This window comes from Rhipicephalus sanguineus, chromosome 3, assembly GCF_013339695.2.
Source record: "Rhipicephalus sanguineus isolate Rsan-2018 chromosome 3, BIME_Rsan_1.4, whole genome shotgun sequence".
Lineage (NCBI taxonomy): Eukaryota > Metazoa > Arthropoda > Arachnida > Ixodida > Ixodidae > Rhipicephalus > Rhipicephalus sanguineus.
In genome coordinates this window covers 200,449,553-200,471,924 of record NC_051178.1, presented here as the reverse complement: position 1 = coordinate 200,471,924, position 22,372 = coordinate 200,449,553, and the positions used below count along the sequence as shown (strand labels likewise).

Below are 22,372 nucleotides of genomic sequence, written 5' to 3'. Positions count from 1 at the left end.
TCCGATAGCGGCGGCGGCCGGGGATGCGCTCGAAAGCGCATTCGACCGTGGGCGCTCGGCCAGCGCGGCGGCACGTCTAGGTGCGACGCCAGAGTGTGCCGCTGAGCTGCGTCGGGGGAGGCTGGAAACACCGAGTGTATAGGTGACCCCCCCTCCCCCCTTCTTTCTCAAAGCATCGATCGGGCCAAAAAGAGAGACGGACAGCCCGAGGCAGGAAAGGCGACCGTTGCGCCGCCGCCGTCGTTAAAGGGGGAAAAAAATAATAAGGAGAGAAGCGCGAACCAGCGGCGCGCCCCGTCTGCCGAGAGGAGCGGCAGTGTGCGCTCAGGCGGCTCAGCTGTCGAGTGCTTGTCAGCGATCATCGGCGCCGTCCTGCTATGCGTCGACCGGCACGCCGACGCGAGGGCCCGCCGCTCGCTGGCCCACGGCTTCCGTCCCCTGATCGGCGTTGACTGGCGCGCCGATGGGCCGGCCGCTGCCGGCATGTGTGGCGGTGGTGACGCGGCGGTGGCCCCCGTTGCCGCTCTTGTTGCTGTTGGCGGCTGCGGTGGTGCTGCTGCTGTTGCCCGCTGCCGCCACTTTTGCCCACAGGCATCGAAGGGGTGAGCGGCACCGGGTTTCGTTAGGGGCCCTTGACCTGCGCTTCGAAGGGTTACGCTTTTCGCGCGGTGTTTACGCGTTAGTAAATTAAGGGCAGTTGGAGCAGAAGCCCGCACGCGGGTGCGCCGCGGCTGCGTATTTCTGCACCGTCCATTCAAGCTGTCATTGCTTGGAGAGTGACGATTCCTTTTGTAGCCATTTTAAAGTGTCATATACATAGGCATTACATATGCATGTATTAGCTTGCATGCTTCCGAGTACAGCAGTATTTTGCACTGTAGGGGCGGTATCAGCCAGTTCAGTTTCAGAAAAATGGTCCCGTAACTTAGTTCACCATTATGAAAGGTACCTGTCTACCCTGCAATTTAGAGAGCACAATATTCGCGAAGAGTCAAAATTTCGTTTAAACCAATGTGTGTGTACAAAAGCATGAAAGTGCAGCGTTTACCTGGCTTTGCAATATCACGACATTTTACACTTGATCAGAGGCCACTAACACGTAGAGCTTCAGCCTGGAGCAAATGTTTCAACAGGGGATTTTGGTTTGGTTCTGGGTGGCCTCACAAAAACATCATTCTGGACAGAACAATGGCTTAAGGATATTGTCTTGAACAGACGCTACTGCTGATGAATTCAGTTCTACTTCCTCTGGTTTCTTTGCCTTAAAAAGCACCTTTAGATTTGAGGCATAGTGACAAAGTCAGTGGAGGCTTTACCTTTTTGTAACTTCTGGGCTCTGTACACTTTAATGGTCAGGAACACAATAAGTTTATGAACGATCATGTCCATCTTTATGTAGCCAGTGAGTGATGCCATGCATTGTCTTGACAATGTTATGGAAGGGCTTTGAAGTGGGCGGGATGTGTGTTAACGTAGCTGCAGTGTGGCAAACTTATCACTGGACCATTGCTCTTCCCAATCTTTCTTAATGTTGTTGATGGTGTGCAAAAACACACTTTTTGCGTTCCGTTACGGGTTCCACTAGAGCAAGATGCAAAGTAGTTCTGTAGGAATGAGGACATCTGATCACATTCAAGGTCCATTTAGTGTAGAAGGGTAGGATGATACCTCACTTGCTGATGAATGCTGGGGAAGTTGTTGTGTTGTAGAACTTGCATCATGGCACTTTTTTAAAATAAGCACATGATCAAGGAGAGTTAATCATCCTGAACACAAAATCACTCATTTATTCATATTTTGATTTAGCATGTGTACGTGCATTTGTGTCCCAGTTGACAACACCTGTTCACACCGTCAAAGTGCCTATCGCTTGTATGTCTGCAAAATAAAGGAAAAAGTAGCATTACATTAGGCTGCAGCTTATAATACTGCCACTAACACCTTTTGTCTTGTTTCCTGCAGATCACACTCGGGAATTCTCATGTGGGCGCCTGTACTATCGCACATTCTACATGGACCGCAAACGCGAGATCCTTTTTGTTGGTGGCATGTAAGCAAATCGCTTTACCCATTTTTCATAAATGAAGACATTGCTTTTCAGCACAACAAACATACCGAGAAAGAAATTTTCCTTATATTGTGAAATTTTTATGTTCCAGGGACAAAGTTTTCCGGCTCAACTTGGCAAATATTAATCGAACCAAGTGCAATGTAAGTGTGTTCTTAATTTTCATGTTGCAAATAAGTTTACTCACAATCCTCTTAAATGGGTAAACCTTAGGAAGCACATTGGTACTTTTTGTTCTTATTGCTGTGCTGCATTTAAGTAGGTGTAAACTAGTAAGCACACCACTGTTAATTCCTGATTTGATGTACAGCATATGATCGTGATATTATATAACATAATGCTGTACTATGCACTCATTCAGCGCGCTGCTGATTATAAAAGTAGACATTATAATTACATTAGGCTAGTTCTGCTGATATTGATACTGATTGTTGATACATTCATCTACTACACAGAGTTATTTGCCATTTGCGTAGGTTTTCATTAGCCCTGATGTTATGGCATATTTGATCAAAGTTTTCTGCACAAGAAGTTGCTTAATTTTAATTTATTGATGTCTACAAGTCTTACACTTTTGTCCAACTCTCTGTTTATATGTGGTTGTAGTTCGAAAGTAAATTACTTTATTTCATCCTGACTGCTTATTCAAGTGTCAGTGATATTGATGGTGTTCTGATTTATTATTACTCATCTCTTTAGCAGTTTAATAGTACTCTTAAAAATGTATATATTAGTATTAGAAGGTAGCATCCATCATTTGTTGACTTTCTTGAATATATGTAGTTTATTGCAAAGGAAATGTTCAAAATTAAGGGCCTTTGGAGAGGTGCAGTGCATTTGGCTTAATTTCTCTGGAGGATGCGCCTTCTCACTGCACTCAGTCGGCTTACTGGAGCCAAATAAGCTAAGCTATGCTTAATGAACTGTAGTTGCAGTAGCCTGCTGTCTTCTATTTATTTTTCTTTCTCACTCTTTTATGGTGGAAATGTCAGGGCGCTGTATGTGAACCATGTTTGGACTTTATTAGGTGAATATATTGTCTTTATGGTGGACAATGTTCTGTTACTGATGCTTACATTACATTGCAGGACCGGAGTCTCAGTGCCAACAAGGATGTTGTTTCTACCTGTGTTTATAAAGGGAAACGAGAGGTATGTAGCATCACACCTCTTCAGCAGGATCTTTCTCTTCTTTTCGTGTAACAAAAATTGTAGCATGGACGTGGAACGTGGCTTGTTCTTGCGAAATATGTTTTACGTGAATAATGAACATACTACACTCATCCTCAGTTTGAAAATTTTGTAAAATGTAGGCTTGGCCGAACGTTCGATGTTTTGGAATATTCAACCGAAAATTATGATACTTGACGTTCGCCTCGGCTTGAATTTCAGTTCAAAGTATTTGAAGCTAACGAATATTTGTATTTTACCGCGTATAAGCTGCCTGTAAAGGTGGTTTCTTGGCAGCGTGATCCACGCTGCCGTGAAACCACCTTTTCAGGCGGAATTCGCACTGCCGCGAATCTATGCAAGGGGAACATTACATATTGCTTGCACCTTGATTTAATCAAGGAAGAAAGTCTTAGTGTGGCTTACGCCGCAAGCTATTTTAAATATTAAATGTTACCGTACTACATCACTTATAATTCACATCCCCAGTTACTACAGACCGAGAAAAAGAATTCGTGCATACTACTTAGGGAAATAACCGCATATAGATAAGTTTTGGATGCTGATTGCTGGCATATACCCGCGCACGACACTGTTAAAAATGGCGGCAGTGAAGATCATTCCACTCAGCTAAGTCGTACTTCATACTCTCACTTTTGTTGGCGAGGTTGTTTTTCAGCTTCCTGAAAGCTGTACACCCACTGAAAATAGATGCGTGTCGACATGGCACTGAACTGTAGCATTGGTAACAGAACTGCAGTAAAGCAGGACTGGTTAGGCATAACAGCCAGTGTGGTTGTCCCAGTGGATGGCCGATTGTCATGAGATGCTTGTCAATCATCAGTGATTGTGTCCAATGTCATGTGCACACTCTGGGCTCGTGACCGCGACAACTGTTAGCAGGCCTGTCAAGTTTGCCCATGCACTTACAGAATGGAAAGGGTTTAGCTTACCTGTATGTGTAAGCCATTGCATAACAAAGCATAAATTGCTTGAAACGTAGTTTCATAAGGACACGAAATGTGTATGCAAAGCACTACTGTGACTTAAAGGCTCAACCACCATGAAACTAAAGTATAAACTGCAGCAAAAACGTGATCAAGAGGGTTCATAGGTTAAAAAATTTTCTTTTCGCAAGTAAATAACCAACTTCATCTAGATATGTAAACATTAGGCGCTTGTGTTAAGGTTTTGTGCAAATGCCATCATCCAATACCAGATACTATTCACTTCGACTTTGCTTCAAATGAGTAAATTTGTATTCACACAAGCATATCAAAATATTGTTTCGCTCATTTTCCATAATGTTTTTCATTATTACACTGTGTCTTTACTGTTTCTTTCAAAGTAACTTTATTCATGCTCACTGAAAAAACTGAGGTTTGACTTGGGGCAGCACATTTGATGTTTGCATTCCTTCATTCCTGGCTGTTATTCACAGCACTGTGTTGTGCATTTGCACAAACCTTCTTTCAGGATTACGAGTGCAGGAACCACATCAAGGTTATCCAGCCCATTGGAGATGGAACAAAGCTCTACATATGTGGAACAAATGCACAGAATCCAAGGGACATGGAAATTTATGTAAGCACTGAAGACATGCCTCTTAAGCTTCACTGAGCTCAAAGGGAGTTGAACCATTGCATTAACATGGTACAGGGCCATTGCTTCTCTACTGTTTTATATATGGTTGAATCTCTTCAACGAAGCCCGATTTCAGGAACAATAGTAGCTCTTCGGGAGGCAATCGTAGGGTTCTTTGATTATGTATTTCTAAAAGAATAAAAATCACTTCATCTTCAAATTAAATTTAATAAAATTGATTTGAAAATTAACAAAAAAATGGCATTCACTTCAAGGCTGTATTGTTTACAATGCAAGTTCATGACTGGCCTGTGTGCCAGTGTACACACTCGTGCATTGTAACTTGTCTTTACAAAGCTGCGTATTGTTAGCTGTCCCTCCAATTTGTAAAGCTTGATTGCAGTATGCTAGGCCTACTGCATACAAGCACTAACTTATTAACATAGCAAGCCATATTTCCTGTGAATATCTGTTCACATGTTAGTGGCAGTGCAGACCTATTTTAGTTTGTTTACATTCTCCAGGAAATAAGGGGCTTTCACTTAAAGGGCCCCTCACCAGGTGACCTAACAAATTTTAGTTAGACATTGCAAGTTGTTGCGAGCCCAATTAAGAGCATTATGCCACAAGAATATTTCTAATCGGTCGGTTAGAAGCTGAGAAAAACAATAATTTTGTAGCGGCGCGAAACCATGATGCGAGGAGGCGAGCTGCAAACCCTTGCCGCTCGCCCCGCGTAGCCTTCGCAAGCCAAATCCCTTCCCTGCCCTCTTCGGCACGCGAGCCGGAGGATCACATAACGCATACGCATGAACACGTCATGCGCACAAAATGTCACGAGCCCATGACGTGCCCAACCAGCCCGAGCTCTGGAGACGCGAGCGGTGTTGTGGCGGCGTTCTTTGAGCTTCATCTCTGCAAGCTATGCCGAATGCACCCTCGCCGATCACTTGGCTTTTCAACCTATTACTGAGCACGAAAGCTGCAACATTTTTACGGACGCGAAACTAGTGGTGTGCCGCATGAACATCTAGTTAGACGCGGGAGGATAAATGAGCCTAATGAGCGCTGGAACGCGGTAGAAAATTAGTTTCGTTGTAAAGGGTGGCGTCTGCACGATGCGCAAAGCGCGAGAACACGAACGCATGCGAAACGGAGGTAGATTAGTCTCGAATCTCGCTGCGATTCGCAGTAAAAATTAAAACAGAAAACGCACACATTCCGTTTGTGTGTTTTATTATTGCTCTCAAGTTTTATTTATCCATTCAAGCAACAAATTACACCAACTACACGTCGTGTCAAATAATTATCGCAGTGTCACATGCTACTGTTAGCGACGTCAGAGCACAGTCGTCTACGAAGAGGAGCGACGTCACAGCACTACCATCTACGTAGGGCCATTCTCTCATGTACGTCGTCCCTTCATTCTCTGGGCGTGCGGCCGCGAGAAGGGCAAGCGGCGTTCAGCTTGAAATTTGACCCATTTACGTGGCGCGTAGCGTTGCAAATTTTGGCAGACGTAATCGTGAACGCCAAGTGCATGCATTGCGCTCGTCAACTCAAAATTGTCAAGCCTGGTGAGGGGCCCTTTAAAGGGAGAGTTTGATTCTTATTACCTGTGTGAACTATCAAACTGAAAATGATTATATTAGTTGTAGTGGAGAGCTATGTTTTGATTTCAGTTGTCTTTCTGAGGCCTTTTTTTTATATGTGCACTTTGTTTAAGAATTTTTTTTTTTTTGATGTGCAAAGTGATAAAATGCATGTGCAACATGCAATCTTCCTGAAATCATCATCACTGATCATTGCAGTATTGTTTAATCTGAAAACAATTATTTTGTGTAATCATATGTGATTTACAATTTTTCTAAATTTCTGCTGCCTGCATTATGATGTTATAGCTTTGTTCTTGTCTTTTTGAAAAGCAAGGGGATCAGTCTGATTACGTTAAGCTTCATATTTGTCAATATGATTACTTGGTGAAATATGTCTTGTGTCTGCTTTTTTCTCCCTCTGACATGTGCAGTTGGTAATGAGCCAAATGGCTCAGCAATGTGTTTTAATAAGCCACTTTACATCATAGTTTATGTATGGTTTGTATCCCTTACAGAGTAGCAACCTGACAGAAGTGTCGAAAAGTCAGCTGACATTGCGAGACATTGGCCGGGGTATAGGAAAATGCCCATTTGATCCAGATGATAACTCTACAGCTGTTTGGGTTGGTGAGTTGAAGCAATGTTCCAAACATTTTGGTGACTGTGGAGTTTCTTGTAGTTGGTTAGCTAGTTAGTTTAGTGGTGCAAAATCAACTAAGGATATTTCTTTTTGTTGGCACACATCATTGGTAAGACATATCACTGTGTTTAGTCAGGCTTTGCATTGTCTTTCATAGCATTTATTCGTAATATTTTTGTTTTTGTGGTTTTCAGGCAGTGATTTGTAAAACTTGTAAGAGCGATGGAACACATATTGAGGGCAATACTGATTTTGAACAATGTTCACTGTGAATTGCGTCCTTTTGCTTCGGGCTTTAGCTTAAACACAAACTTGTGGGTTGATTAAATAAAACTCAATTTTTAAAAGAAATCGGTCAATATAAGATAAATCAGCTACTCTGCCTGCAAGTGCTTCAATGCCAGACTTGTAATTATTTTTTTTCTTGAGGGGGGGGGGGTTAAGCTGAAGCACAAACTGAGCAAGGCATGGTTGTTATTTTTGCTTGCGGGAAACAGAGAACTTATGAAAAATGAAATGCTGTGAATTGGTATGCACACAGCAATCTCTTGTAAACAAAATATAGAGAAAGAATGGCTAATATGCCATTGTTTCTCTTCTTTTGGGTTAGGTTTATTCTGTTCTGGTCATTCATTGATATATAGATGTATGTAATACGGAGGCAATTGACTTATGAAAGTGGTATTGAATGCATGCTTTATACATTTGTTAGTAAAAACCTGCTGTGATAAGAGTGAGTCTTTGAGATTCGAGTATAGTTTTCAGTGTTTTATCAAGTCTTCTGTAAATTCTGAGACTAGAGGCTAAAAACTAATTTTCTGGTGAGTCCTTCAGCTGAGCATTAAGTCACGGGTTCGATTCCCTGCTGTCAGCTGCCTCATTCCACTAGGGGCAGAATGCAAAAACTCCCATGCGTTGTGCTTTGAGTGTACTGCAAAAAATACCACTTGGTCCGAATTTATTTGTTGTCTTTGCCCACTATGACGTCTTATCGTAGAGTGCACCCTTGTCAAACTCCAGTGCGGACTCTCTCATAATCACATCGTGGTTTTGGGATGTAAAACCCCAACAGTTACTATTGTTAAAATTGTCAAATATCTCAATTCAATTTTTCTAAAAAGCAATTTATTCTGAGTGCCAACTTCACTTTTGGAACAATGGTTGCACGTTTCACCAAGTTTTCGTGTCACATGCTTTGGGTGGGATTCATGCTTTATTGATGTATTAGTGGAAGTTTCAGCTGTTGGGAAATTTTCTGTGTCTATCCACGTCATCTGCAGAACATGGAAACCCCGGGGACATGCCAGGATTGTACAGTGGGACGGTTGCCGAGTTTACCAAGGCTGACACTGTGATTTTTCGATCGGCACTGTTCAACAGGACAACTCACGAACAAAGCGAGTTCTTCATGCGCACTCTCAAGTATGACTCCATGTGGCTTGACAGTAAGTCCGCACTTTCTGAACACTTTGCTTTTCCTCACAGTGCTTTCTCGATGAATCAGTGTGTTTTATAATGGTGGGATGTGCTCTGAAAATGGTGATAGTAGTTATAAATTGGACGTGGTCTCAGCAATGAGGATTCACTGGGGGCATTTATAGAAGCTCTGCTGCAACACACTGCTTCTCATGACCAAGAAAACACAGCCATGTGGTAAACAAATGTACCTATATGTAACCACTGCTCAAGATTTGCCTTGACTTGAATGCCACTGGTCTTTGCTTACATATGCAATGGAACCACACAAAAAATGATAGATAAGGGGAAAAACTGAGTTGTTGAAAGTCCTTTTTTTTTTCTATAATAAATAAGACATAACAACCTTCAAAAACTCCCAAGGGGGTTAACGATGGATGAATGCTGCAGCCGATCCTTAACGAATGCACAAGGCACGTACTGTATTTACTCTTGCAATGCAGCCATGAAAGTAATGTGAGGGGCGACTTTTTGTTGCGTCCAACAGAAAAAGAAGACCGCCAATGGAACATAAGGCCAGCGGAGGCATGAAAAAGCGCATTTACTTTTTAAATAGTGTCTCGAAATGTGGTATTTCACACCAACCCACATGATGCATTGAACTTTGTTCATGGGATGCCCATCTGCCAAGTGACATCGCTCGCTTTCAACTACATCAGTTCAACACTGACCATCATAAGGCGATTCTGACCACACTGACCATCGTAAGGCGACCATCGTAAGGTTCTGTGATAAAATCAGCGACACGCTGTTCTAATTCAAAGTGGCGGCCGTGCTCGCGCCTAAAAAGAAGCTCCTGCTTGAGCCGCCACTCAAAGATGGGCGCCTCACTCATGCCGAGGCTTCGGGCAGCAGCTGATTTCTTCAGCCGTAAAATTAGCACGCCTCTTGAAACGCACATCGTATTGAGCACGACATGTTCCCATCACAAAAGGACCGAGGGCAACCAAAGCCACCGAGACCGCCACACACAACGCAAGAACAAACGTGAAGTGCACGCCGTCACAGAACGGAAACTAAGAGAATGGTTATTGGCTTGTATTGGATCCGAACGGCATTTGGCTGACACATGTTGCCAACATAAATTGCAGAATAGCCATAATCATAGTCCTCCAGAATTGGGTGCATCATTGCACTTTTAGACAACTTGAATTTCGGTATTCGATTGTAACGCGAAGGTCTTCAGGTAGCGCAAATCTGGAAAAAAACTTGCGTTACATTCGAGTAAATATGGTAACTTCTGCTGAATAATTTTCATTCGTTTAATAAGAATGACTTGCATTTATGTATATAGCCTATGTAGTAGCTAATTTTTCGTTAGTTTTTATTTGACCACGCTCACCTCGGTTGTGGCCACTTAAAGTTATTTGTGGCACTGTAGTATCAAACATTTCTCCTTCATCAAGCACGACACTGTACGTATGTACAGTACTCACGGATTGAAACAGGACAATTTAGGGCTAAGTAACGCACATACTTTTGATTCCACTGTGTTCAAATCAGGTCGTTTCGGCACTATTTCGACTCGAACGCGTATATTAGAGCCAGATTCATCGCGACATGACATGGTTATCTCGAGCAAATGCGCATACCAGTCGCTGTGCTAAAATAATTTATGTTTGAATCCGTGAGTACTGTGCATCTATTAGTAACATATTACTGTTATGCCACTGCAGTGTTACTCAGATAATTCAAGGTAGTTGTTAATTATTTGCGACCTCCTCAGTTGTTCAGACATGTAATTGGGTCATTCCACGCCAAACGTCCCAGACATTGCGCTCGACCCTCTCCAATTGTATTGTAAAAAATTGTGGACGTTCATATCAGTGCACTATTTACCCTCGGAAAGTATTTTTTGGAAAAAAAATTTTTCTTGTCTGTTACAGTGATTTGAATTTTGCCGTAATGGGTGAAACATAGGCTGGGAAAAAATACTATAAAAAATACAATACTTTATGGAACGTCTTAAATATCTGCTGTTTACTTGAAAAGGAATGGCACTATCTTATTATCACCCATTGACGACCACTACTTTTTCTCACGATGTGCTTTGTGGTGAAGCAATGCTGCAATTCTGTGCCCATTTTGATTATTTTTTAAAAATTCAACGAATATTACAGACAAAATAGGACTAAATCACATGGCTGGATAGTTGGCAGTAAGCGTGTCAAAAAAGTATTGAAGTCGATGACCGAGTAGTTTCGAAGTGGAAGGGGCGCAAACATTGAAAAATGTGTGAAATGCTCCACGTTCAGGCACATGTAGTGTGGTGATGCAGTCCAAGTAAAAATGCACGCTTGGTCTCGTTGGGAAGAGCAAACAAAGGAGATTTATTTGTGAAAGTTTCATCGGAGTGTTTTTTGTTTTTAGCGAGAAACAAAAATTTATGTTCAGCGTTCGCGGCGTGCCTGGGCGCGAGCCCGTAAGTCCGCTTCACTGCGCCGCCCCTGTTCCTTGGGGCAACGGAAGTATGCAGCGCCCACGCGGGTGGCACGATCGTGTGCTGCTGTGAGTTTTCACCTTTCGACACGCATTCTTCGGCTTTCCGCAGTGCCGCCGACGAAGTGTCAGGGAAAACGAGTGATGGTTCGTTTAAAATATATTATTATATAATAAAAGTGGCTAACAGGCACCGGGAATACACTCATAATTCTTTTTTATGGGCAGCTCGCTTGAACGTGACTCGCGCCATTCGTGCCTCGGAGCCAAATGGTGCTACGTATTCTTACGCTCGGATCTTCGGCAGAGGTGAACTTTGCTCCGGTGATCGCGTCGCCGAGCGAGCACGCGGCACTCGAAGGTTCGTCTTTCGGCCGCATCCCTTGGCAGCGCGTAAGATAAACATTGTGAATGCTGAGTATACTGCTATCGTGTCATATTTTAGACGGAGAGCCTGTACAATGGAAACCGAAAGCGATAAATATACAAAAGGACGAAACCGCCTTTAATTCGGCTTCGTCCTTTTAAATGTCTATCGCCTTCACTTAGTAATCGCAAGGCGATTACTAAGATGGAAGCATCGCATGCAGCGTGGCAGAAAGTTGAGCTCTCAGCAAGGTTTGAGTCTAGAATCTCCCTCAAAGGTACGCGCACGTTTCACCTTTTCGTGCCATCATCACTGACCACTCTTAATGCCGGGCTCACCACCTACTCAGCAACACAGGCATTTCAAGTGGCGAAGACCATACGTCAGCAACGGAAGTAAGAACTGCAACATCCGCAGAGATCGAAAACACAACCCAAGCTCTGCGCCTGTCGTACGTGTGCATGCAGTGACGTGGCAATGAAATCGTGCTCTGCTCCGACTACTAACCGGCAGCCTTTAGTGCCCTTCCGAAACATTCTGCCAGCCATATACACTGTTTGCAAGTTTTCAGCAACGTGAAAGCTCACAGCAGCAAACGATCGTGCCACCCGCGTGGGCGCTGCATACTTCCGTTGCCCCAAGGAACAGCGGCGGCGCAGTGAAGTGGACTTACGGGCCCGCGCCCAGGCACGCCGCGAACGCTCAACCTAAATTTTTGTTTCTCGCCTAAAACAAAAAACACTCCGATGAAACTTACACAAATAAATCTCCTTTGTTTACTCTTCCCAACTAGACCAAGCGTGCATTTTTACTTGGACTGCATCACCACTCTACATGTGCCTGAACGTGGAGCATTTCACACATTTTTCAATGTTTGCGCCCCTTCCACTTCGAAACTACTCGGTCATCGACTTCAATACTTTTTTTACACGCTTACTGCCAACTATCCAGTCATGTGATATAGTCTTATTTTGTCTGTAATATTCGTAGAATTTTTAAAAAATAATCAAAATGGGCACAAAATTGCAGCATTGCTTCACCACAAAGCACATCGTGAGACAAAGTAGTGGTCGTCAATGGGCGATATTAAGATAGTTCCATACCTTTTCAAGTAAACAGCAGATATTTAAGGCGTTCCGTAAAGTATTGTATTTTTTAGAGTATTTTTTCGCCACCTATGTTTCACCCACTACGGCAAAATTCAAATCACTGTAACAGACAAGAAAAATTTTTTTTCTGAAAAATACTTTCCGAGGGCAAATAGTGCACTGATATGAACGTCCACAATTTTTTACAATACAATTGGAGAGGGTGGAGCGCAATGTCTGGGACGTTTGGCGTGGAATGACCCAATTATGAATGGTATTATATATACATTTGTCCACAGGCATAAGACCGATTTCTCATTATATTAAATGTACTATGTGCTAGCTGTCTATTTTATACCGCTTCAGAGATGCAAAAAAAATAATCTGTATTCAAAGCCTCTTCCCATTCTTTTCTTCGAATATTTGTGTTTGATTCACTTTGAAAATTTCACTATTTGCGCACTTTCAATTAGAAGTTTTACAAATTCATACTGGTGTTGTGTTCACTCATACATGTGGCTTCCTTTTTTTTTAATGTGCGTGTTGTTATTCAGTTTGCCTTTTACATACCTGTCGATATTGTGCTGTGGGCTCCTTTGATTTTGTTGTGCCTTTCCTCCGCCCTCTTTTTTTTGCAGAGCCCAACTTTGTGGGTTCCTTCGACATTGGAGATCACGTGTTCTTCTTTTTCCGGGAGAGTGCTGTTGAGTACATCAACTGCGGCAAAGTAATCTACTCACGAGTGGCTCGTGTGTGTAAGGTGAGCTCTCTTTGTAATGCGTCTCCATGACTATGGTATCTCATGTCCACAAAGCAGTATAACAGTCAACAGTAAACACCTACAGCACTACCAGGTTCTGTTTATGTATAAGTTGCCTAAGCTGCACATAATCTCACCATTGCTTTATTGATGGAATTCTTACACTGCAACTGTGCCTTAGCCTAGGGGAAAGAAATGGTTGAAAAATTTAATGAATACATTTCGAAGCTAAAGTATTGTATTTGAGACTTTACCTGTCTTCAGTAAGCCTTGATGGCAGAAAGATAGAAAGACCGTTTTCAGCAGGCAACATCACTTTTCTAGTTGATCATTGATTGCAGAAGAGATTGGAAGCATCTGAATCGTAGTCCTATAGATTCATATACGTACAGTGTATGCTATACTAAATTTAATCAAAGTAGAGTGCTGCCTTTTTATTGTATACTTGTGTTTTCCAGTGTGCATGCTTTCTTAATCACAAGAAATATGTGTTTGGCAGTGTCTGTTAATAACCTGGGAAAACAACAAGTAGTTTACCAGGACTGAATATTAAAAAACTGCTGCTTTACCTATTCAAAAGTACATTCACATCTATTTTCATGTTCGCTATCTTAGCTGCCTGTAACCTAACTGCAATCAGCAAATCGATAGTTAAACAGCTGTCTGCGAGCTGTTGTATATACATGATGCAAGGAGTTTTTCGTAACTCTGGCAAAACATGGCAATGGCTTGTAAAAAAGTTTATACAAGCATTGTGCCAAAGAAACGCTCAGTGTGATAACATTGGAAGCCCAAGGACACACCAGAGGCTCCAGCATAGGCAGGTAGCATGTACCTTAAAACACAGCATCTTTCTCAATGCCATGCATTGCTGGCATTGAGAAAGATAAGAATGATGGCACATTATATGACACTATGTTGCATTTGTATGGGCTCTGTTTACACATATTGCAGCTAGCTTTTAAAGCGTGTACTCATGCCCAAAGGTTAAGCTATTATGCACTCTACGTGTGTAGTTGGTAATTTCTTTCCTCTAATTAAATTTTACTTTTACTTTTCACATAACAGAAAGACACAGGTGGGAAAAATATTTTAACCCACAACTGGGCGACGTTCCTCAAGGCAAGGTTGAACTGCTCACTTCCTGGAGAATATCCTTTCTACTTCAACGAAATTCGTGAGTATTCATGCGGAACTCCCTCAATCTCCCCTGCTGTTGTGTCTAGGCCCAGACGGCTTTTGCTCATGCAGCCTCGCAATTTCCTTCTATTTTTCAGCCTGTTTTCCTCTGTCCTTCCTGTTTTCTTCTGAAGTAAGATCATATACTTATGATGTACTTGTGTTGCGTGGTTCTTCTGACAAACTGTCCGAGAGGTAAATAGAGTCAACGCGTTGGTTGTCATACCGAGTTTTTAGTTTCGTATCACTGAATTTGTGTTGGCTTTGCCACAAACTCCATCATTACTTAATATTGTTCCAACGGTGCTGGAGTCACTGTGTAAGTTTAGGAGCCTGTTTATTTTCTTTTGGAAACGATAAAACTACGCAGTATATCATAGGTGTGTGCTACTGAGTGTTAATGATGCCTTAGCATAGTTTAGTGTGCACAGCAAGCACAAGCATATACAGTAGCGGTTGCATTGCAGCAAAGGCCACCATAACATTTTTTTTAAGTTCTGCTCGTTTTTTAATTATTTTTTTTCCCTGGTCATTGTTTCTGCTTTAGGTAGAGAAGAACATAAGTTATTAGAAACATGCATTTGTCTGTGCAACCAAGCTCATTTCCAGTTTTAGTTGAGCTGAATCGAGTGTAGCAGTTATGGGCTGTTGTGCGGAAGTGGTATGCCTTGAAGTAAATACAGGCACAAAGAAATGTTGCACGCATGTGTTAAGAGTGTAGTAACAAAACTGACTCACATTACAGGTATGGTCCTAATGTCAAAGGAGGACAGGCAAAAAAGTGACTTAGCTAAACATTTTATATCCGGTAAACATGCTAATTGTAAACAGGTTCATAGAACAACCTGTAATGATGTGCTGCTGTGCTACCTCCCGTGCGGTAAACAATCTTTGAGCGTGCTTTGGTTTTTTTTATGTACTTTGTACCGCCTTGTGCACTAAAACTTGTAGATGTTCTTATACACTGCAAGCAACAACTCATTCAATGTTAACTCTCTTGTTAGCTCTCTTAGTTGGTACAGTATCAAGTAAGATGCAACAGGGTGAGGCTGCAGCTGCATGAATGGCTGATTTGTGGTATTTATTTTGCAGAGGCTGTTTACAAGTTCCCTGACGATGACAGCAATGTCTATGCTGTCTTTACAACATCACTGTGAGTATTGATTTGCATAGAATGAATGAATACGTGTGTAAATTCAGCTTACTAAACTCTATTTGGGAGCACTTTCAAAAGTGACCATAGATTTAGACTCCTGTTGACACGAGCAGCTTTTGTCACTTTAGTAGGAAATGCAGCGCAAGTTGATTTTTTAATCAGAAGCAGAGTCCAAATATAAAGAGCTTGGGTATTCCGTGTTCTTACTTGAAAGATGTATATAATCACTAAATGGCATAGCACGTTAGATGACTACGTCATCACTAGTACTAGCTTTCTTAAATTGCTTTTCTAACTTCAGAAAATAAGAAGTTTAGTACAATGCCATATGGGAATGGTGCACGTTTGAAGATCGTGCATTGAATGACGTCCCAGTCATTATAATAAAAAATCACTTCTTTTCAGGTTGTGTACTTGTTTTCTACTTTGTTACTTTGTGTGGTCAGTCATCTTGTCTGAAAGCATGATGTGACAAAACTGAAAGTTGGGCTAGTTGGTGATACATAATGGGCAAAAACAACACGCAGACGGACGGGACGAAGAAAAAGATACACAAAAGGATAACCAGCACGTGTTCTGTATATCCTTTTCTTCGTCCCGTCCCTCTGCACGCTGTTTTTGCCCATTAAGCATGATGTGACGAAAGATGTGATGTTCACTTGTGTATTTGTGCTGCTTTTTTTTTAGCCCCGGGAGCGTCATTTAACCTATGCGCGCGCACGCACACACACGCACACACGCACGCACATGCTAATCTCTCCCGCCAGAGTGTAGAAAAGCAAGTGTTACATTTTTTTTATAGAATATTAATTACACTGTCTTCATGCTTTACTTGGGCTGCCATCATTAAGGTTAGCATCTTTTTCGATAGCCTGTATCCTCTGCATACTTAAGGGGGGACCCTGCTTCAGAGACATATTTCTTTGTTTTTGAGTAAATCTTTATGAAACTTTCGCAGCTTATGTATTTTTATGTCCTGATTTCAAATATGCAATTATTTTTCTAGTACACTATGCTGTTTTCAAAATATAATATATTTCATGTATATTGTTGGGAGCAAGATTTATTTGTAAATTGTGAGAGTTATAAAGCAAGTCAGCATATCACAATAAGCTTGAAAGAATACTGTATGAAATAAAACAAGAATGGATGTTCTAGGCCCGTTTGAACAAAAGTTATGGTACGTTGAACACTTGGCAAGTGAGTGATGTCGAGCTCGGTCAAACTGGGATCAAGCTGGGAATGTTCAACATACCACAACTTTTGTTCAAGTGGGCCTAGAACATCCATTCTTGTTTTATTGCATACAGTATTCATTCCAGATTATTGTGATATACTGATTTGCATGATAACTCTCACAGTTTAGAAATAAAGCCTGCTCCTAACAATACAAAAACTATTTAATAGTTTCAAAACTACATATTGTATTAGAACAATAATTGCATGTTTGAAATCAGCACAGAAAAAAACATAAGCTGTGAGAGTTTCATAATGATATGCTCAAAAACAAGAAACATGTTTCAGAAGCAGAGTCTCCCCTTAACAATATTTTTGTTCACAGTTCTGTTTTCGATGTGTATTCACAGCTACAGTTACGCTCCATCATGTCACATCCTTTGTTGTGCAGTCACGGGGGCCCGCATGGTTCGGCTGTGTGCTCTTTCCGGTTGAGCGACATCCAGGGTGCTTTTGGGGGCAAGTTCAAAGAGCAGAAGACGTCGTCATCTGCCTGGCTGCCCGTGCTGACGAGTCAGGTGCCTGAGCCGCGTCCAGGCCGATGCGTCAACAGCACCAAGACGCTGCCCGACGCCGTGCTCAACTTCCTCCGCACCCACACCCTCATGGACTCGGCCGTGCCGCAGTCTGGCGGAAGGCCCGTTTTCTACCGTGAGAACGTCGTGTTCCTCTCGCTTGCTGTACACAAGGTGGATGTGGATGGTGTCGACTACCTCGTCTACTTTGCTGGCACTCGTGAGTGGATGTGTTGCCTTTGTATTTGCCCGTTGTTCTTGTCCAGCACAAATTTTATGGGTGCTGAAATGCAGTGTAAAGGTCACATTCACTTGTAGGACATTTTTTCGACATCAGTCCTTCAAGTACATCAGCCAGGGCATTAGATAAGTTGTGATGTTATAAACTATAGAAAAGCAATGTACAAAAGATGTACTTCTGTCTATGCTGAAAGCTAGAGGAATAGAATCCATGAGAATATGGTGCTAACTGGAACATTTATTAGCTTTTCTCATTTAAAGGGGTACTGACACGAATATTTTCAGTTGTCTTTTTTTGTGTCAAAAGAAAGGTCAAGCCGTCAAGAGCTTAGAAAAGGTAGTGCTAAGTGCGAGTGCGCTCTGAAAAAGTAATGACAGTATGTTTTTAAAAGGTAGTTTCGGTTCCTGCTGTACCCTGACGTCGCAACACGGTATGAGCTTCTCGTCACGTGCTCGCACAATATATAGTGACGTTTCCACGGCTGCTCCGCATTGTGGCTCCGTTGGTGACGCACAAGCGGCCATTTTGGAAGTTTTGATGACGCACAAGCAGCCATCTTGGAAGTTTTGGTACCTAACGTCATCACAACTAGCCTGACATCAAGGTAGTGTCAATGTCAGTAGGTGCGCCATAAAAAAACTGACTTTAATATCAAATTAAAATATCTTATCGGCATTTGCTGAGCTTCACACTTGCTCACAGCCAACTCTGCATACAGGAGATTTGTATGGCAGAGTAAACTCGCCTTCGAAGAAAGGTGTCAGTACCCCTTTAAAACTGTCCTAAGAGAATGGTATATCGCATTGCAAATGACCTTCAGCATATATTCTTTCGTGCTTTGCACTGTCGACTTATCTTGCATTTCTGCATTATTTGGGCTTAATTGGCTTGCTGGGATAGCTGTGTAATTCTTTGTTTTATTTTGAGTTGTTTATAAGCACATATAGAACACCAAGCTGACCTGCAGCGATGTTAGAATGCTTGAATAGGCTGGTTAGTTCAGCACAATTTGAAGTTGAAATCGTTTATTTTGCTATCTTGTGCATTTTTCCTTGTGCACAAAAAACCTACGTGCACAAATTGGCTGTATAAGTCGACACACTTGGCAATGCACAATAGGTTTGTTGCCTCCCTTGCCTATAGTCAGTTTGTGCATAGACTGCTTCTTGTTATGCATCAATAATAGTTCAACTAAGATATGTTGTGCTGGGTTTCACATTCACGAAACACACCGAGCAACTGTAGACTTTTCCTCATGCAAACAGCTGAAAAATACATCTGTGTTATTTTATACTCGGGGATAACTGTCCCTATTAAAGCTATAATTTTTATTGTATTGTGCAATGATTCTGTTTAGTTTACAATTCCCATGACATTGTACAGTGTGACATTGCACATATGGCTTTATGGGTCATTGAGGCCAAGTTTGTTCATTGAAAAGCAACTTTCAACAGATTCTTTCAGTCATAGGTTTGAACTGTATAAACAAAAATAAGCAGGAAATGATGAAGTGCTGTGCATTTTGGTTTTAACTCCAGGTGACGGGCTGGTCTACAAGATAGTGGAGTGGAAAGACCGCTCAGGGCAATCCTTCTCCAACTTGGTTGACGTAATTGAAGCGAGCCCTGGGGAGCCTGTTCGCACCATCGACATCTCTAGTGAGGTAAGGGCTTTTTATGGAACAGCCTATGCCTCAGTGTGAAGCTGAAACCTTATCATAGTATTGTGTGTGCAGTGCCTTTGTTGCTTCTTGACAAGTTACTACAGTGCAGTGTGTGTTCTATTTGCAGAATCGTATACAATAACTCTAGTAGTGAGTTTGATGCCGTTGAAACTTTTCAAGTTTTCCTACCGAACAAAATCAGGAAATCACAAGGCAACTGCGAGGTGCCTGTTCTGTCTGAGTAGTCTTTGTACCACCATTAACTTCACTTTTGTACGTGAAATAGTTCTGGGTACTAGAAGCTCCCAAGTCAAACATATACAGAGGCTTACATAATCACAGGGGAAGGGGCCAATAATATATAAGTTACCAACAAAAATGTGGTGTGCGAAGGCATCTGACATGTAAGAAACTCAATATGTTTGCTCCAGTAAAAATTTACGGAACTAAATTTTATTGTGTATGCTAGAATAATGTGACATGACATTCACAGAGTAGGAACAGATTTAAAATGCGTATCAAAGGTCAGTTGGGTAAACCAAAACAGTGCCACAGTTACATCCGCTTCATGGAGCCCTTCTTTGCAGCACAAGTCAGTGTACCTGGGTTCGGACGATGGCGTCCGGCAGGTGCGTCTGGACCTGTGTCGTGGCCGACACCTGAGTTGCCTGCGCTGTGTTCGAGATCCCTATTGCGGCTGGGACAGGGACCATCACGAGTGCCGCTCCTATGTGACAGGGTAAGCTGTGGTCGGAAATTCTTTGGCATCTCAGGGAACAATGGTAGGTTCTGATAAAACTAGTATACATGTACCTGTGGCTCTATGCAATCACTCAGAAGTTTTTAAAGTGCAGAGGCCACAGAGAAAAACTATATGGAATTTTCTCACAGTTCAAGTACTATGTGACCAAAAATTGAGATAGGTGGTGTTGAGAATTTTCTTGTACGAAATGCACAGTGGACCTCTAAATTTCAGCTTTTTATTCTTTGGCCTCAACGAAATTACTAAGTGTTCTGCAATACTATTGTATTTACCTATGTATAAAACGAATCAAGAAAGGATAAAGAGCAAGAATGTATAATCCAAACTTTATCAGCTGTGTGCTTGTTTGTTGTTAGTGTTGCAAACTTGAATAAAGCTCCGATGAGTTTTTCATAAGCTCAAAGATGTGCCATGGTTCTCGGAGGTCACTTTGTGCATGTACCATGTCTTTACAATTGGGCTTCTGAGGCGTAACATACGTACTGTGCAAGCTCCACTTAGTTTTTTTTTTAATATCGGTATGTGAACAAGAGCTCAAAAATTTGCTGCACTAGGGCAAGCAAAGCAACTGCATTCGCATGTATAACTACATCTATGTAGTTAAAGATACAGTGACCATATGTGCGTGCTTTGGGCCCCATATAAAATGGTATTTCATTGGAGCCGGCCACACCAGTTCTGGGGAAGTTTCACCAGTTGCAGGCAGCCATGATTGCTCCACAGCTACGTCATTGGGCAAACAAAAAACCATTTGCATCATTCCTATCACTTCGCACAAAAAAAGAAAAAACCATCACTTGGCACAATGGCAATCAACTTTCTTCCACTCTGTGGGCTTCCACAGAACCGATATGGCCACATGTATGTACTTGGTGCAGGATAAATATTTCTGTAATCATTCTGTTAGAGAACACTGATTACTTAGCTTTATGTTTAGCTAGCTTGCGAACTTGCAGATTGTATGAAGGCACGTAGTCCTTAGTGTTTGTGCATATGGCTTTGTCGTTTTCAACTTTGTACACACTATTTTTGAAGGGCTCATCAGTGAAAGTTCAGAGTAGTTCCACTACACTGAACATATCACTCACTCTTTAATGGCGGATGTATGCAAAATAGTAACAAGCCTGACTTATGAAGCAGAAAGGAATTCTCGCAAATAAAGTACTGAGGCTCTCAAGGCATGAAAATGTTCAGTAATTGGCTAGTACTCCAGGTCCCGGTCATACCAGTTGCAAGACTGGCAAAACCGCAGCATTGTAAAAATAGTGTAGCTGGCTCAGTGTCATATTGATCATACCAAGGCATGTTATTTTTTTTACACTTTGCATTCAGTACCAATTTTTGTAGAATGATGCTAGGTCAAATGCTAAAGGAGTTAGCTGCTAGCCTTACTTTGTATAACATTCCAATTTGTTGCTGTCGCATTCATTGCTTCACCCTTGCGGCAAAACTGTGACTTTTTTTTTTAGTATTCATTATTATTATCTTGACTTTTGCAGTTTCCTGCAAGATGTAAGCAATGCTACTCCAGACATCTGCGAAGAAAGTGAGTTGCATCAATTTATAAATTGACCCCCCCCCCCGTTTTCCTTTTCATGTGAAAATGTGGTACTATTCAAAGTTGCTTCCACTTCCCTTTGAAACAAAAAGAATGGCATTCACACATGCCTTGTTTCAATTTTTAAAAATATTGTGCAGGTTAGCTGGGTCATGACAAATATGCTCTTTTTTTTTTTTAATATGTGATATATACTACAGTCGATCCCGGATATATCGAACTCGAAGGGGACCGCGAAATAGTTCGATATATCGATAATTCGAAATACGAAATATGCGTATTTAAGACTTTAATTAAAGCACTGCGGGCCTCGACACAGTTTTCTGAAATTGTAGAAAGCACGAACATGACGATTCGCTCACATATGCTAAAGAACAAGGCGAGAACTTCTTTTGCAAGTAAGCGCACTTTATTTCGCATGAAAAAAAGTTCGTCAACTAGACTTGCTTTTTGCGCGCCGTGAATTCATCAAGTCATCGTCAATATCATTGAAGCTTTCCAAATAAGTAAATTCAGCACCTTCCGCCACAACAGCGGTGATCGACGCTGAACGCTGATGAGAGCTCTGTAGCGCGGTAAAGGGTTTAGCGGTGGCAGCGGCGGCTGGCATCTTCAAACCGTACGGGTCCATTTCCGCAGCACCGGCAATGTCAGCTATGATCTCGGCATCGATGCAGTCAGAAACAGCTACGTCGTTATCTGCACCGATGAAATCCCTCGCTGTGCTCCCGTCCGATATGGCGCCCGGAAACGCTAATAAGTCTCAAAATTCACTGTACGCCGTAGTCGGCGGTCATGACGCGCCCAAAGTCGTCACCTGGCACCAAGGCCCGTAAGGAAACAGTGCACGACGGTGCTTTACTTGATGTCGTTCC

At 42.0% G+C, this 22,372-nt stretch overlaps 1 protein-coding gene across 1 annotated transcript in view; it reads left to right on the top strand.

The window, feature by feature from the left end:
- Positions 1 to 328: 328 nt before the first annotated feature.
- The window catches only part of LOC119388094 (semaphorin-2A), a gene marked incomplete in the record, with an annotated part of 41,647 nt that continues 19,603 nt past the window's right edge, over positions 329 to 22,372 (top strand). Inside the window, 14 exon segments of the mRNA XM_037655722.2 lie at positions 329 to 602; positions 1,963 to 2,050; positions 2,160 to 2,211; positions 3,157 to 3,219; positions 4,714 to 4,821; positions 6,932 to 7,043; positions 8,337 to 8,501; positions 13,065 to 13,186; positions 14,255 to 14,363; positions 15,458 to 15,518; positions 17,149 to 17,492; positions 19,052 to 19,176; positions 19,764 to 19,915; positions 21,439 to 21,485. Of these exon segments, the coding sequence (XP_037511650.1) occupies positions 464 to 602; positions 1,963 to 2,050; positions 2,160 to 2,211; positions 3,157 to 3,219; positions 4,714 to 4,821; positions 6,932 to 7,043; positions 8,337 to 8,501; positions 13,065 to 13,186; positions 14,255 to 14,363; positions 15,458 to 15,518; positions 17,149 to 17,492; positions 19,052 to 19,176; positions 19,764 to 19,915; positions 21,439 to 21,485 (1,687 nt within the window).